Genomic DNA, 14103 nt, shown 5'->3' with positions numbered 1-14103 from the left:
AAAAAATTGCTGCTACTGTTTACTTTTGGCTGTCTTCTGAGAACAGGAGCCCATTAGGATAAAAGAGCTTCACAGTCAACTCATTGAAGTGTTTAAGCTAAGTTTTTGGAGACTGCTTAAAAACAAAACTTTGTAATAGCTGAAGAACCACAGACACTTTGAATTGCCTAATATTTTTGAATGAGCACACAGCTTGCTTAGAAAGGCTTTGATAATTACCCCAGCATACACTACTGAGCAAATGAATTTTGTACCAAGTTGCTAGCAGTTTTTTTAAAGAACAAAGCAAATCCCCCATAGCAATGCTTGGTAGAGGCAAATTTTAGCCTCCTAACTGAGGAAAGGGGAATGTTTTAGGAGGTGTATTTCTAGCTAATTAGCTGAAAATGAAAAAAGCTCAAGGAAATAAAATGAAACTACTTGCTGAATGGTTTGTACCCTGGAGCAAAAGACACCTTCATAATGATAAAATGTTTTTAATCACCAAAGGCTTGTTTAATGGGCTCTATATTTATATATAACACACTGAAACTATGCCAGTGTGGCCTGTCCTAAAAGTCAGTGCAGCAAATGATAACAGCACTTGGAATGAATTTAGCTAATCTAAAAATGTCTCTGAAGGTCTAATCCTTCCCCTTTGGAAAAAGATCAGGCCAAACAAGCACAGTTTTGTCACTGCTGCTACTTGAGCCAGGGATTTTATATTAAATTTTTTTTTAAACCTAAGAATCTCAGATTTTGACTCCTTGAAATGTGCAGACGGTTGCACTAGCTTTGCAGAAAATTTTCAAAAATGACAAATTGAAACCCAGGCTGGGTGGAAAGTTCATCAAGTGAGGGGCATTTCTCAACAGCTTACAGCAATGATATGTATGGTTTCTGCCCTATGGTTTGAGCACCCACAAATTTAGGGGCCATACACAGTGCGCAGAGAAGCAGCTCTGAGTGTGGGTTACTGTGACCTACCTGCCTTCCCTCCACACCAAACTTTCCTCCAAAGGCTTCTGAAAATCTACACAGGAAATGCGTGTAGAGAGCCTCAGTTGATCTTATTGCAGAGTAAAGGTGGTTTTAGTTCAGCAAATTGGCCTCTAATTTTTGGCAGGTTGCAGTTTCAATTCACAACCTGTTACCATTCTTCTCTAAGTGCACTGACCACTCGTGTTCCTGCAAGAAGGCATCACCACCTGGCTGCTGTCTCACTGCTTTCAGAGGATGCTGCTGCTTCTTTAACTCTTGAGCTACTTGTCTACCAGAAATCATGGCAAACATGCAGAAACCTGCCAAGAATAGAGTTTCTGATGTAGGTGCTGGCTCCACACCAGCTCTGCTGACACAGACAGACTGCCGCCACCCTTTTGTAATTTGTTTCTTTTTTACTACATGTCAGGCTTCAGAAGGTGCTGATTACAATTACGTAATTGATGAGTTTCCTAATCCAGTGTCTAATTTCACCTGCATGTTGAATTTTTAATCTTTAATCTGATAAAGATTCTTATATCAATAGCTGGACTATACCCTCTGCACCAGAGAATCTGTGTGGAACAAGTATTGTCAAAAACTAAATGCACTAGTCCAGAGTTCTTTGTGGTTTGGGGTTTTTTCTTTAGTTGTTTTTTACTAAATTGTAAAACAAGACTTGGCTTTATCCCAAAGCAATTAATTTATTCCGTTAACTGAAGAAAAATAAAAATAAAGATGTCTGATCTATTCAGTTTTATATATAAGTTTAATTAGTTGATGGATACAGCCTGAGTAGATCAATCTGAAGAAATATGTTTTCTGCATGTACTTACTGAGTTAAATTAAATCTACAACACCCAGAAGGTTAACCTGTATATCCTTACTAGAAGCTTCAGTGACCTTCATTACAATCTTCTGAGTGTATTACATCAGGAAACTAAAATCCAGTTGGCATGTTGTTTTTCTCTAAAATCTCACTGGCCATCAGGGACTAATAGATCTGTAATTTAAATATGAGGTTGCAATTTTATTTTTTTTTTCTGTTAAGGTTAACATAAGATCACATCCCTGCCAGGTTGTCTAAAAGGGGAAATATGCTCAACTCCCCTGAAACAGCAAAACCCACCCGTATTCTACTTCACACTCCCCTTTCTCCCCTTTTATTTCTACTAGGCAGCCCAGACAAGCTACAGGTGTGAGGGATAGGCTTTACTCACTAGAATTTTAAAATGGATCCATGGTTGGCTTTAACAGAAAAATGTTTTCTCCCTGGCCTTTCTCTGAGCTGCTAGCTCCTATAATGAGCTGCGACTAGGGAGACCCTTAAGTGAGATAAACCAGAGAAAATTTACAGCACCACGGTGAGGTTATATGTATTCACACAACCCAAACTAAGCAGGAGCAGGACAGTTTAGCACCTGGATTGAAAATCCAAGGGAACACTCCCGAACACAGGTCTTGGCTGCCTACGGCTGTTACAGATCCTGGAGCACTTTCCAACCAACGTCTAAGCTTTGGACAGGGTAATTACACTCTGCCTAGTTAAACCCCCTTGGAAATCTAGCAGAGCCCAGCTCTCTACCCTCTGCTCTGAAGCACGATTTCAGCTCCCTGCCGAAGGCGGTGCTGTGCTGGTTGGGGAGGAGATCCCTGTGCGCTGTCTCAACTGCGTGCGAGAGGATTGGAGACCTCTTGGAGTAAAAGGTGTAGCAAAACCATGAATGGTTACAGTACTGTTACTCCAGAGGATGCCTCAATGCCATGAGTGAGCAGTGGGCAATGAATCCAGGAGCACTTTAGAAGTATCTCTGCTGGGATAGTTCTAGGAACACAGCACTCCAACGAAATGCCTAAGGGAGAGACAGAAGCCGTCTGAGCGCAGCTTTGGAAAGTCAGAACTCCTCTGTTCTTACCCCACCTTAGCAAGGGCCAGAGCTATTTCTTCAAGGACTTCCCTGAAGAAATGTAAGCAAAGCGATATTCGCGTTCAAGAAAGATAATGCAATTTATCTACGTGGTTGATCTATTGTCACAATATGCAGATAAGCTTTGCAAGGCACACGTGAAGCTCCAACAAGCACTAATTAAACATTTTTCTCTGTCATCCTGTTCCCCATGGACGGCAATAAAGTTTCTACGCTACCTGTTTTAGTAGCTAATTAAAGCTATGAGTTGCCTCTGCCTGGCAGCTCAGACATATTTATTCGCTAGCACAGGGAGAGCAGGATGTGTAACAGCAAACAAAACCTTTTAGCAAAGCTCTTCGTCTGCGGGCGGCGGGGAAGGAGCGCGATGTCGGGGGCGCACACGGGGGTGGCCGGGGGCACTCAGCTGCCCCGCTGGGGCCGGCGGTGTCCCTTTGCCTCCGGGGCCCCTCCCCGGCCCCAAAGTTTGGCGAGCAAAGTTTGCGAGCAGCAGGCGGGGCTGCGGCAGCGCCTCCCGGGAGCGGCGGGCAGGTGAGCGGCTGCCCCGGGCACCCACCTGGGACCGGCGGGAGGGCGGGCGAGCCCCGGCGGGATCTCCTCGGCCCCGGCACCGCCCAGCCCCGGGCAGAGCCGGGACTGCGGGCACGGCCAGCCCGGGGCGGGACGAGGCTCCCGGCGAGTCCGTGGCGAGGGTTCCGGCGCCGGGAGCGGCCCCGCGGGGTGCGGAGCGTCCCCAGGAGTTGGGGACACCGCGGAGCCCTGTCTGCGGCACCGCGCTCCGCACACCGAGCAACTTTCTGCTCCCGCACACCCCCCTCTGCCTTCGTCACACAGCGGGAATCGGGAATTCGTGGCACGTCTCCAAAATAAAAAAAAAATGGGCTGGTATTTTGCCTGTGCGTTGTGTAGCAGTGGAGTGAATGACTGGGGCAGGCTGCGAGTCCTGCCGGCGTGCTGATAGCGCCTCAGCTCACTGCAGCCCGTAAACAAGACCGTGTCATTTCAACACTTCAAAAAAAGGAAGATCTGGCTTTCACACAGTCCTTTTGCTAATGTTCCTTATCCTGAGAGTGGGAAGAAGTCCCACCTAAAATCCTGTTAGAAGATTGAGAGCCATCAAGTTGCTGTCTTGTGAGCAGTGTTTTTGTTTAACTTCCCAAAATCCAGGCGACTTCCCTGGGACGGCTCGCTGACTCCCAGGAGTGCTTCAGACAGGTAAGAGCTAAGCATACCAAACTTGCCTTTTTCTTCTGAGGTCTCTCAGCCCTTACTGGGAAATGTTCTGAAGAATAACAATGATTTTTCCTTTTTGAAGTGAGATGTCCAGCAACTGTAGGATGAAACCCTTGAAACTGAATATCCTGGTGAACTGGTGAAGTTTCGGACCTGGTGCTTTCAGTCTTCTCTGTTTTCTGTAAGTAACCAAAACTTTCCATGATGCTGATGTCTCAACCTGCATACACATGGGTAGGACAACTTAGCATTTTATCTGTTCTTAACACAAGCATGACTTTTTTTTGTTTAAAACTGCAGCTTTAAATTAATCTACAAGTGTCTGAGGCAAGTTGCTATTACATGCATTAAGCTGACATGGTCTAAAGTTTAGTAGGATTTGTGGTAGAGGAGCAGAACCAGGTAGGTGGTGTTCTTGTTCCCAGAAGCGATGATTCTTGCTTATGCCCATTGTTTCACTAAACTGATTTTTTTTCCCCTTTGGAAATATATCAAAAGGATAATGAGGAACTAGTGATGTTAATAGATTAAAATAATAAAATCAAATGCAAACCATATATTCTTTGTCATGTTATTAATTTTGTATAATATTTTATATGCTATAAAGTACATTTAAAACAAAATGTAATTGCTATAAGAGCATTGTGGTCTGCTATGTAACCAGGGAGAGTGAAGTTGAAAAATGTTAAATATGTACAAGTTGACTGGGTGGGAATTACTTTGGTGATGTTGGTATTTGGAATTTCCTAACTGCTGTTAAAATTTAAATTTTTAAGCTCTATTTTTTTAAAGGCGCTTTATTGTTTCTTAATTGGCAGTGGGTGAGTGAAGAATGCTCACTTTGATAAAAACAGGTCTCTCCTTTGAAGAGAAATCCCTATATATTTAATAAAAAAGTATTTCATCATTTGTGTCTTATGGAACTCTAACAGAATTCTCTTAACTTGATTTGCAGTGGTGGTAGGTAGTAATCTTCTATTATTGCCTGTAATAAAAGTTGTGCAGGCCAGATGGTGTCTTCAATTATACTTTTACACAGCCTTCTTATAAGCAGCTCTTCAGGTGAAGAAGTTGCTGAGGTATCAGCAGGACTGATGTAATAGTGGGCCTGTATGCTGTCTGTATACACCTAGTAAATTCCTATGGACAGGAAAAACTCCATTATGGGAATTTTGGTTTGGGTTTTGTTGGTTGTTTTTTTTTCTGGGGGATGTTTGGTGAGAGGTTGGTTGGTAGGTTGGTCAGTTCAGGTTTTTTTGTTTTTGCAGAATTTCTCAGCACCACTGTTTGACTATCTTGATCTGCTTACTCACTTAATTCAAATTTCTATAAGGCTTTTGACTTCACCCAGCCATAGCATTCAGCATAACTTGCTGGAGATAGAAAATGGCAAATGCTGTACATTTATTTCTAGCCACCTTTGTAATACACCAGAACAAAAAGTACTGCCTGATATGAGGATCTGTGCAAGCATTGTTAAGAGCTGGAGCTCTGCCTTGTGCTAGTTGTTGTGAAGGCAGAAAGTTGAGATGTGGACAGTGGAAAGGTGATCCTGGAGGATCATCTGCGTGTGAAGTGGGACATGAGCTAACAGATGACAAGAGAGGGAGGAGGGGGAGCGTTGAAGTGAGAAGATATCCTTGCCTCCTTCTACTGACTGAGCTGAAAGTAGCCTGGGCCAGTGTCCAGCAGAACATTCCTCACTGCAAAATTTTCTTGCCATAATAACTCCAGTGGAGGTATCAGAAAATGCAGTGCTTCTTGAGGTAAGGAAGGAGGGAAGAAAATGAAAAAAATATGAAAATAAACCACCCAAAACTGGGCACTTGCACTAACTTTCTTTTTCTCATTTAGTTTTCATTAATTCAGTACTGTCTAAGGAGATACTGAGTGGGTAGGAATCTGTATTACCCCACAGTAATATGAATGCTTTGACCATTATAAATATTGTCTGGGTTTTTTCATCTGTATTCTGCTGGTTAACCCTGCATCTTGATATTCTTTATTTCCAGGTGAAGGAAAAAAAGCTGGAATTAAAAGAAAAGGTTTCTAAATAGTTGGAGGTAACCTAATGTTTTGTATTTGTATGTCCTTGATTATGGAACTAGGTGATGGTGAGGGTTACGGTGGCAAGGAATTCTAAAGTTTGCCAAACATACTGACCAGATGCTGTTGGTTTTGTGTGGTCTAGAACAGGAAGGAACCAGGAATGATGCCTGAGTGCTGAGGTGCCTCTCCTCAGCTGCAGGTATATTGCTATGAAGAAAAAGTTGGATGATGCCCTGAAAGGCAGAATCGTGCCAAAAGCAGGAGGTTTACTCTTCCCTGTTTTTGGGTGGCTGTGTTATTTCAATTGCTTGTGTTTGCCCTGTACAGGAATGTACCTATTTGAACCCAAAACACAATGGGGAAAATGCAAGGCTTTTATATCAGTAAAATAGGGATTCTTGAAACTCTTAATATTTGACAAATGTAAATCAGTTTGGACTCAGAAATTAATTACTAGAGACCTGTAAAATTTCTAAATTTTTACTCTGTTTGTCAACTAAGGCACATAGCACTATTGTGTGCCAGATTTACTGCTTCTCCAGGATGGATAAGGATATGTAAGTAGTCTCTCTCCAGTACTCAAAATAACTTGAAATTTTAGGGTGTGTGGCTTGAGTTGAAACAGGTGGGACATTGGGGTCTATACCTCCCAAAGAGATGAGGGTGACCTTGGGCAGAAGCAAGAACCTAGTTCAGCATAGGTGGAAGCACAGACCAGTTTCTCAGGCTACATTAGTTGCCTCACAACAAGAACCAACCAGCAGGATGGTCAAGGTATTGCCCAGGACTGGAAGCAAAAAAAAAGATTCACAGGAATGCTGAACCTCTGTTTGGATCTCTTTTGAAAATACTTGGGTTGAAAGTAGCTGCTTCTTGGCCTTTCACAGCCACGAGAAACCATTTATCTTGATTAAAGAATATTTGCAGTTATTTCCTCTTGCCCAGGATGCCTGAGAGTGTAATCCATGACCATTGATTTTTAATACAAAAGGAGCAAATTTGTCAGTGTTGTGCAGCCATTTTTCAAGTTCTACTAGAAGATTCACAGACACAGACTTTTTTAAATGTCACTATAATTTTTTCATATGTGGGTTACAAATCGCTATGTTAAATAAATTAAACTACTCATTCAAGCTGAAAAGCCTTTAAAATCTTATAAGGTAGCAGAACAGTTGGGTTTGATGTATTTAAATTCTAACCTAAGTTAAAATCAGTAATTTAAAGTAATGTTCCTCTTGTTTAAAACTAATCTTAAAACTTTACCAACACAAAAATGACGACAGTTTAATATAAATTAAATTTAAATAAATTAAGCTAATTACAAGCAGCATGTAAACTCTTGATACAAAGATAATTATAGTGATGGTGGAGTAAATCTGCCTTAGGGTGTGTTTGGTATTTCAAAACAAAAAAAAAGAAGAAGAAATACACCTTGAACTGTTGTTTCCTTTTATAAACTTCTTTCCACTCAAAACTAAAACTAACCTAGTAGAAAAACATCTGTTTTCTTATTAACAGATTAAATTACTTAAAAGTGCATTTTCATCACCACCTTTCAAGGTTTGTAGATGGTGCTGCATGTAACCATGATGGTGTTTGGGCAAGGCCAGCTCTATATCTTATGCTGTCATGGGTCATTGATGTATGTGATACCAGCTACTGCTAAAGGAAAGGCCACTGGCACCGTTCTGTTGTGGGCTGTAATTTGGTTAAACTTGGTCAGAATGCCCTCATGGTGGTGGCAAGAGCTGAGCAGACAGGGAAGATGAGAGCAAGTGGCTGGAGAGCAGCAGTGCCAGCATACAAGTGTCAGAAATGTTCATGGAGATGTGATGTGAGACACTTCGCTTTCAGCATTATCCATGGGGCCTGAGAAAGCTTTCCTTGCCCACTCAAGGACACTGTTTTCATAAAGAAAGGCTGAATATATGGAGCTTTGTGTAGTCAGAGATGGAAGAAAGTAACAGCATCACAAAAGTTGGCTTATTTGGAAGCATGCACTGTCATTGTGTGTGTCTGGATTCCTCACCTTTTTATTGTGAGAGAAACTTGTGAATCCCAAACACCAAGAAACTGATTCCTGCTTTCTAGTATTAATCTAAGTAATTTATTTCAAAGATATATTCAAACCCTCATATCTTATTTATTTGCTGGGTTTTTTTTCCTCCTAATCCATGCTGTCAATGTCTTGTTACATGAACAACACGGCTTTTGTATGCAGGAAAACAGAAGAGGTTTGTATTCATCGATTGTATATCTGGTGTTTCTTGAAGCATTGCTTATGCTGGGAAGCTTCTGTCTCATCAGCAGAGTGACTTCTGAAGACAGTAAACAGTACATTTGCTGCAGCACTGAAGTTAGGTGCAAAGCCCTAAGTGGCCTTGTAGCATAGATAAAGAGCAGTGCAAGTCTGTGCTGAGAGCACAGTAGGGAAGAAAAGGTGCAAGTGTTGGCAGAGCTGGGTGAAAGGAGGCTCCACTACCCACACATATACAAAAAGCTTTGCACAGCATTCCCCGAGCATTTTCTTTGTTTTTGCTAATTCTTCACTGCTTCCTTCCAATCATGTGCATCATCACAATAGCTGCAAACAGGTACTTGTATATAACATAAAGGAAATTCCCTCTCTGTAGAATCAAAGCAGAAAAAGCAAGGTTAAGAATAAAGCCTCTATCACCTTCCTTTCATGTGCCTGGTTCAAACCAGTTGTCTCATGACCCTTACAAAAAAGACTTCAGACAGAACATTTACATTCTGTTAATGTCTAGCTATCTGTCTTTTACGGAACAATTACACATCAAATGATTAATATTTAAACCATGGCTTACATTTTCTGCAGGCAAGTTTGTGCTTAAGAGAAGTGTATAGTTTAATGACACAGAATTGGAAGAACATCTGAAAAATGCTGAACAGTTTTGTTGTTCTTGAAGCCTTTTGTGTCTTTCTAACACAGTTACTGTGTTCATTCAACAGCTGTTTTTGATGGGAGTTCCTGCTAAGCTTTATGTGTACTGTATTTTTAGAAACTCAGCAATTACAGATGTAACAGTGTTATTAAAAACTACAGACTTGTGGAACATGAAGTACTTGTATGATTCAGAATAACTGTTAAGTACCTGCATTTTCTTTTATGTGTATTTAACAGATTTATCTTTCAAATATCTTCCAAATATCTGTATTCCTTTAAAAACTTGAGTTTTTCCTAGCATTCTTTGTGGTGGTTCATCAGACACTTCTGTCATATGCACCGGCAACAGTGTCCATTATGTTGAATTTTAAGGAATTTTCTTTTGCTGTGCAGGCCAGTTTCAACAACTTCTCTCTTCAGCTTCTAATAATGCACTTTCAAAGTGAGCACATTCTCATTCAGATTAAGGAGTTGTCCTCTAGTGGTCTGCAGTGTCTTCATGTTCTGATGTTATAAAATGAATTTTATGGCCCTTTTGTGGCAGGTGCAGGGTATCAGGTAAATTACTTCCTCTGGGCCCACTCCTGTTCAATAAAGTAATCTTTTTGGTAAGTTTTTACAGTTGAGCTCGTTTCCATTAAACTTAGTAGCAAGAATTGAGTTCCTGACAAGTCCCTCTCCATATTGCAAAACACAGCTGAATAAAAAGATGAGCCATTAATTAATTTTCTGCTCTGTTACTGAGACCATCTTATGCTGGCATTTTCTAATTCTGCAAAACTCAACTTGGATTCATATTTGAGGTTGAACATCACTGTGTGGCTCCTCGAAGCACAGGCTGAGCTAGCAATAAGGCTCTGAGAGCAGAGTGGTCATGTTGTGTGACCTATCCTTAAGGATACATGATCATACTGTCCAGAAGCAGAGGGGCTGGGTTGCCCATCACAGGGGGCTGGCAGCCTCTTGGAGTGTGACCCAGCCTCCTGTAGCTTCCCAGCTGTGGTGGTTGGTGGGCACAGTGGGGCATTGGTGTGACACCCAATGACCTCATTTGGGTTGTTACCTCCCTCCGTTATGACAGCAGGTGATGTTTGCTCTTCTGGAGATAGAATGGTCTTTTCAGCCACTTTGAGAAGTGCATCTGCTTAGAACTCATCTGGGGGTAGAAAGAACATCAAGACTGTGGGCAGAAATACAAGCATTGAAAGCAATAGCTTGTGAGAGTTCCAGCTTGAATATAGTATGCTGTTAACACAGTCTCTGGTGAAGAATAAAAGTGTAACACGAGAACAACCTCCCTCTCTTGTTATTTCAGGTTGGTGTCTCTGGGGAAGATATTGTAGAAGATGCAGACATGCTAAAGACTTCAGAAAAGTGAGCAATGAGTTCTTCTGACAGCTGAGAGAAGCCCCCTTGTAGGGTCATGAACCTAAGACAAGTCTTCGTGTCTGTACTGCTGTTTGGAGTAGCTGGTCTACTCCTCTTCATGTATCTGCAAGCTTGGATTGAAGAGCAACATACAGGTACACTAGGTTTTCTCTCTCTTTTTTTTTTTTTTTTTTTACATAGTTGCATCTATTATTTTAAGATGACCATCAAACATATTGAGGATAGGTGAAGGTGGAGTCTCTCCACCCTCCTTTGGAAGTAAAATGGCATTGAAAATAGACTTGTTTTAATTGCTACACTTCATTAAGAAATTTCTTCAGTCACATGAAAAGATGCCCCCAGCTACCTAATCGTATTGTATCAGCTTCATTTGGAAAACTAAGCATTGCAAAAGCGTTCTGCACGTCCCATTTAGAAATTATTCTCTGTGATGATTTGTTGTGAGTTTTGTACATTACATTTTGTGTGGTAAAGCAATTTTTAGAGAATAACTGCTGCGTTTTATAGACAAAAGTGGTCTTCTAAGCAGCAGCACTTATGGAATCATCCTTTCAACCTTTCTTTTTTGTTGTTGTTTGTTTGAGACAGGGCTTACTAGACTTTTTATATATAGCGTCATAGTCATGTGGCAACTTTGGGTAAATCTGTGTTGGCATTGGCTCAGGATTACTCTTCTGAATTGTACTTCTGTTGTTTCCCATTTATGATGGTTTGGGTTGGTCTAGATTCTTATGGACAAATGGACAAAACTAAACCAGGTTATTTACCTCAACCCCTACTGGAAGCTCAGTTCATGGGACCAGTTTGGAGGGAGTCTGAAGTAAGTTTCCACAAAAGGTATTAATAAGGGATGCATGTCACTGAGGTCCTCCATGGTTTTGCTCTGCAGGTCTGCTTCTGTTATGTCACCTTAGTGAGGGCATATCCTTGATTTTACTTGTGTACTTGTATTGGGGGTTAGGGTTTTGTTTTCGAGGTTTGGGTTTGGTCGGGGGGGTTTTGGCATTTTTTTGATTGTTTGGTTTATATGCTTGAGGTTTTTTTGTCAGTGGTTTTTTGTTTGTTTGTTTCCAACTTGTTAAGTCTTGACTTCTAGATCCTCTTATCTCTCTCACTCAACTTTCATTTCCTCTGTAAAACTTTTATTTTACAGTATGTTGATACCATTGTGAAGAAATACATCTGTAAAACCACATTAGTCTCTGGCTTTATTGATCTGTGCTGTTATTCCATATGAGCTGCAAGGCTCCAGTGTGTTTTAGAGAGCAGGGTTGAGGGGGAAATATAGTGCATCATTTCTGCAATTGTTTGACAATGATCTTGAGGGTTTTTTCAACTAAGTGCAGTGATCACAACATTAATTTTGGCTTGTTAATTTTCCTGGGCTATCCAAAAGTGTTCACAAGCTTATATTAGCAAAACTGTTGTAAGAGGTAATCCAGGCTCCCTTTGGAAAGGTTCCCTTGTAATCAGTTGTTGACAGAAGGGTGCTGGCAGAAACTGAGCATGCAGCAGGGGGGGGTCTTCTTTGAAAATCTCTACTGTTGTCAGGAATGTTAAGGGCAGATATCCTTGCTTTCAAGGTAGTTCAGGAATGTAGATGATGACTGTAGATTATTGATTTATTTACTTGCTGACATTCTTCACATTCCTTGCATCTTTTCTTGTGCTGTAATTAACCTTTCTTTCCTTGAAGTGTTCATTGTTGCTGTTTCTCACTGCAGTTTTTTTTTACTTCTTTCTTTTGTATGTATCTCTCTACCATTAAAAAGAAACAAGAAAAATAAAATAAAGGTTGAATTAGGACAGACTCTTCTTTTGGCCAACCAGATGGGGTTTTCTTTGATATATTGCTATAATCTTCTTCAAGAGAGAGGCTTCTCCTCACACACATAAGTAATTTCCATGTGGAAACATTTCTCTAATAAAATGGAAGCTATCAGAGAATAACAGAATGCTTAGTGAGCTTAAAGTGTGACTGCAGTTTTGAGTGCCCTTTTAACTCACTGGACTGCTGTGACAGCACTTCATCAAGATACAAAAAAAGAATTTTGGCATTCTCTGCAGTAGCAGTAGAGAATGTATATGGTCATGCACGTTGGCAAGAGCATGGCAAAAACTCATTCTTTGGTGTCTGCTCTTGCTTCTTCTTCAAATTTAACATTTAGAGAGCCATTCTTTTTTATTTCAAACACCTGTATCTCCCCTAAAAACCTTCTGTGGCTCAATTCTCTAATGCTTCCCTCCTGTATGCTGCTTTAGAGTTGATATGAAATAGAACATATTTGCATATTCACAATATACATTTGTTTAGTTATGCACGTTTTGCAATTTTTTTCCCTCTTCTCTGTTTTTCATAATGCCATGTGTTGTGCACTGTGGCTTTTTTGGGGATGAGCTGTATCTGGAGAATCCTAAACTGACAAATATCTTTGCAAGGATTTTATGTGTTCCTTTAATCCTCTCACTAGCTGCACAGCTGTAAGACAGCTAGTTTTAATCTGCAAGTGGCTGAGCATGTGAGGTAAAGTTCTGTTAGGAAAAGGAAAGTGTGCCTTGTGCTTCTCAATTGCCGTACTATGAACCTGGAGAGATAAGTGTTTGTCGTAGACAGAACTATTTTTATCATCCACAGTGCCCTGCTCAAGACCTACAGCATTCATGTGTGCATTTGGTTGCTGAAGGGATGGAAAGTTGGATGTGTTTGAGTTTAGGAAAGTATCTGTTTTGCACCTGTGAAATACTTCTCCTTACTACCCCGTTCTTCTGAATATCTGGAGCCCATATAAATCACAATCTCTGGAAAAGTTAGTGAATTTTGCTCTGTTGTGGTTTGTAATGTTCATGCTTATTTCTCAGGCTCTCCTAACTGTGGGGTGAATTATTCTCAATCAGATGTAGATATTCTGGGGGAGTTGGAAAATTATATGGTAGATTTCAATTCCATTTGAAATGTTTGTCCTACTGTTTTAAAGTTGAACTGTTTTTTTTTCACATTGCCATTCTTATTGCCTCTTTTTTCAGCTATTCTAGAATTCTAGCTATTCTAGCCATTCTATAATTTTTCACACCAGATCCAGTGCCATTCATAGTTTGCTTTTTCTCTTTTGGGGTCTCTTATTTTTATTTCCTGTTCACTTCACTGAGATCTCAAGTGTGATTTTATTCCCCTCTATGTCTTATTTTGCTCTAGACTGATCTTAAATCAGAGAAAAAGGAACTTGGATATTTTTACAAACTTTCCTCATTACTCAAATGTATCCAGCTCAGGAACACCTCTAATTTTTCATCCTGTCCATCTACTCCAGATGCACCTGCAGGCTCAGCAGCTGGATGCACCTCTCATCACAGCCACGTCTTCTGCTCCCTCCCACCGTGCTTGGACTCCAGAATATTTCTAGCCATGTTTATCATCCCTATGCCTTAAAAAGGGAAAATCTTTCATTTAAAAATGTCTGAGAAACAGCTGCTAGCTACATGGTGGTCCTCTCTGATGGCTTTCAGAGACATTAGCAGACTGAGAGAACAGGGGAGTTTCATGGTTTGCCTCTGGGCATGGAGTGTATAAAGACAGGATGATATATCTTTACTTCTGTTGGGTAGCTTCAGCTCACCTCAGTGGAGTAATTGGGAACA

The 14103-nt window shown here is 40.8% G+C and overlaps 1 protein-coding gene across 1 annotated transcript in view; it reads left to right on the top strand.

Moving 5' to 3' along the window:
• The first annotated feature begins 3792 nt into the window (after positions 1-3792).
• The window catches only part of CHST9 (carbohydrate sulfotransferase 9), an 87113-nt gene continuing 76802 nt past the window's right edge, over positions 3793-14103 (top strand). Inside the window, exons 1-3 of the mRNA XM_033070507.1 lie at positions 3793-4103; positions 4204-4302; positions 10394-10601. Of these exons, the coding sequence (XP_032926398.1) occupies positions 10502-10601 (100 nt within the window). The 5' untranslated portion in view covers positions 3793-4103; positions 4204-4302; positions 10394-10501. The remainder of the gene's footprint in view (positions 4104-4203; positions 4303-10393; positions 10602-14103) is intronic.

Source organism: Catharus ustulatus, chromosome 1 (assembly GCF_009819885.2).
Source record: "Catharus ustulatus isolate bCatUst1 chromosome 1, bCatUst1.pri.v2, whole genome shotgun sequence".
In the NCBI taxonomy this organism is placed as follows: domain Eukaryota; kingdom Metazoa; phylum Chordata; class Aves; order Passeriformes; family Turdidae; genus Catharus; species Catharus ustulatus.
The sequence above is the reverse complement of the archived record's forward strand: the minus strand, read 5'-3'. Positions and strand labels throughout refer to the sequence as shown.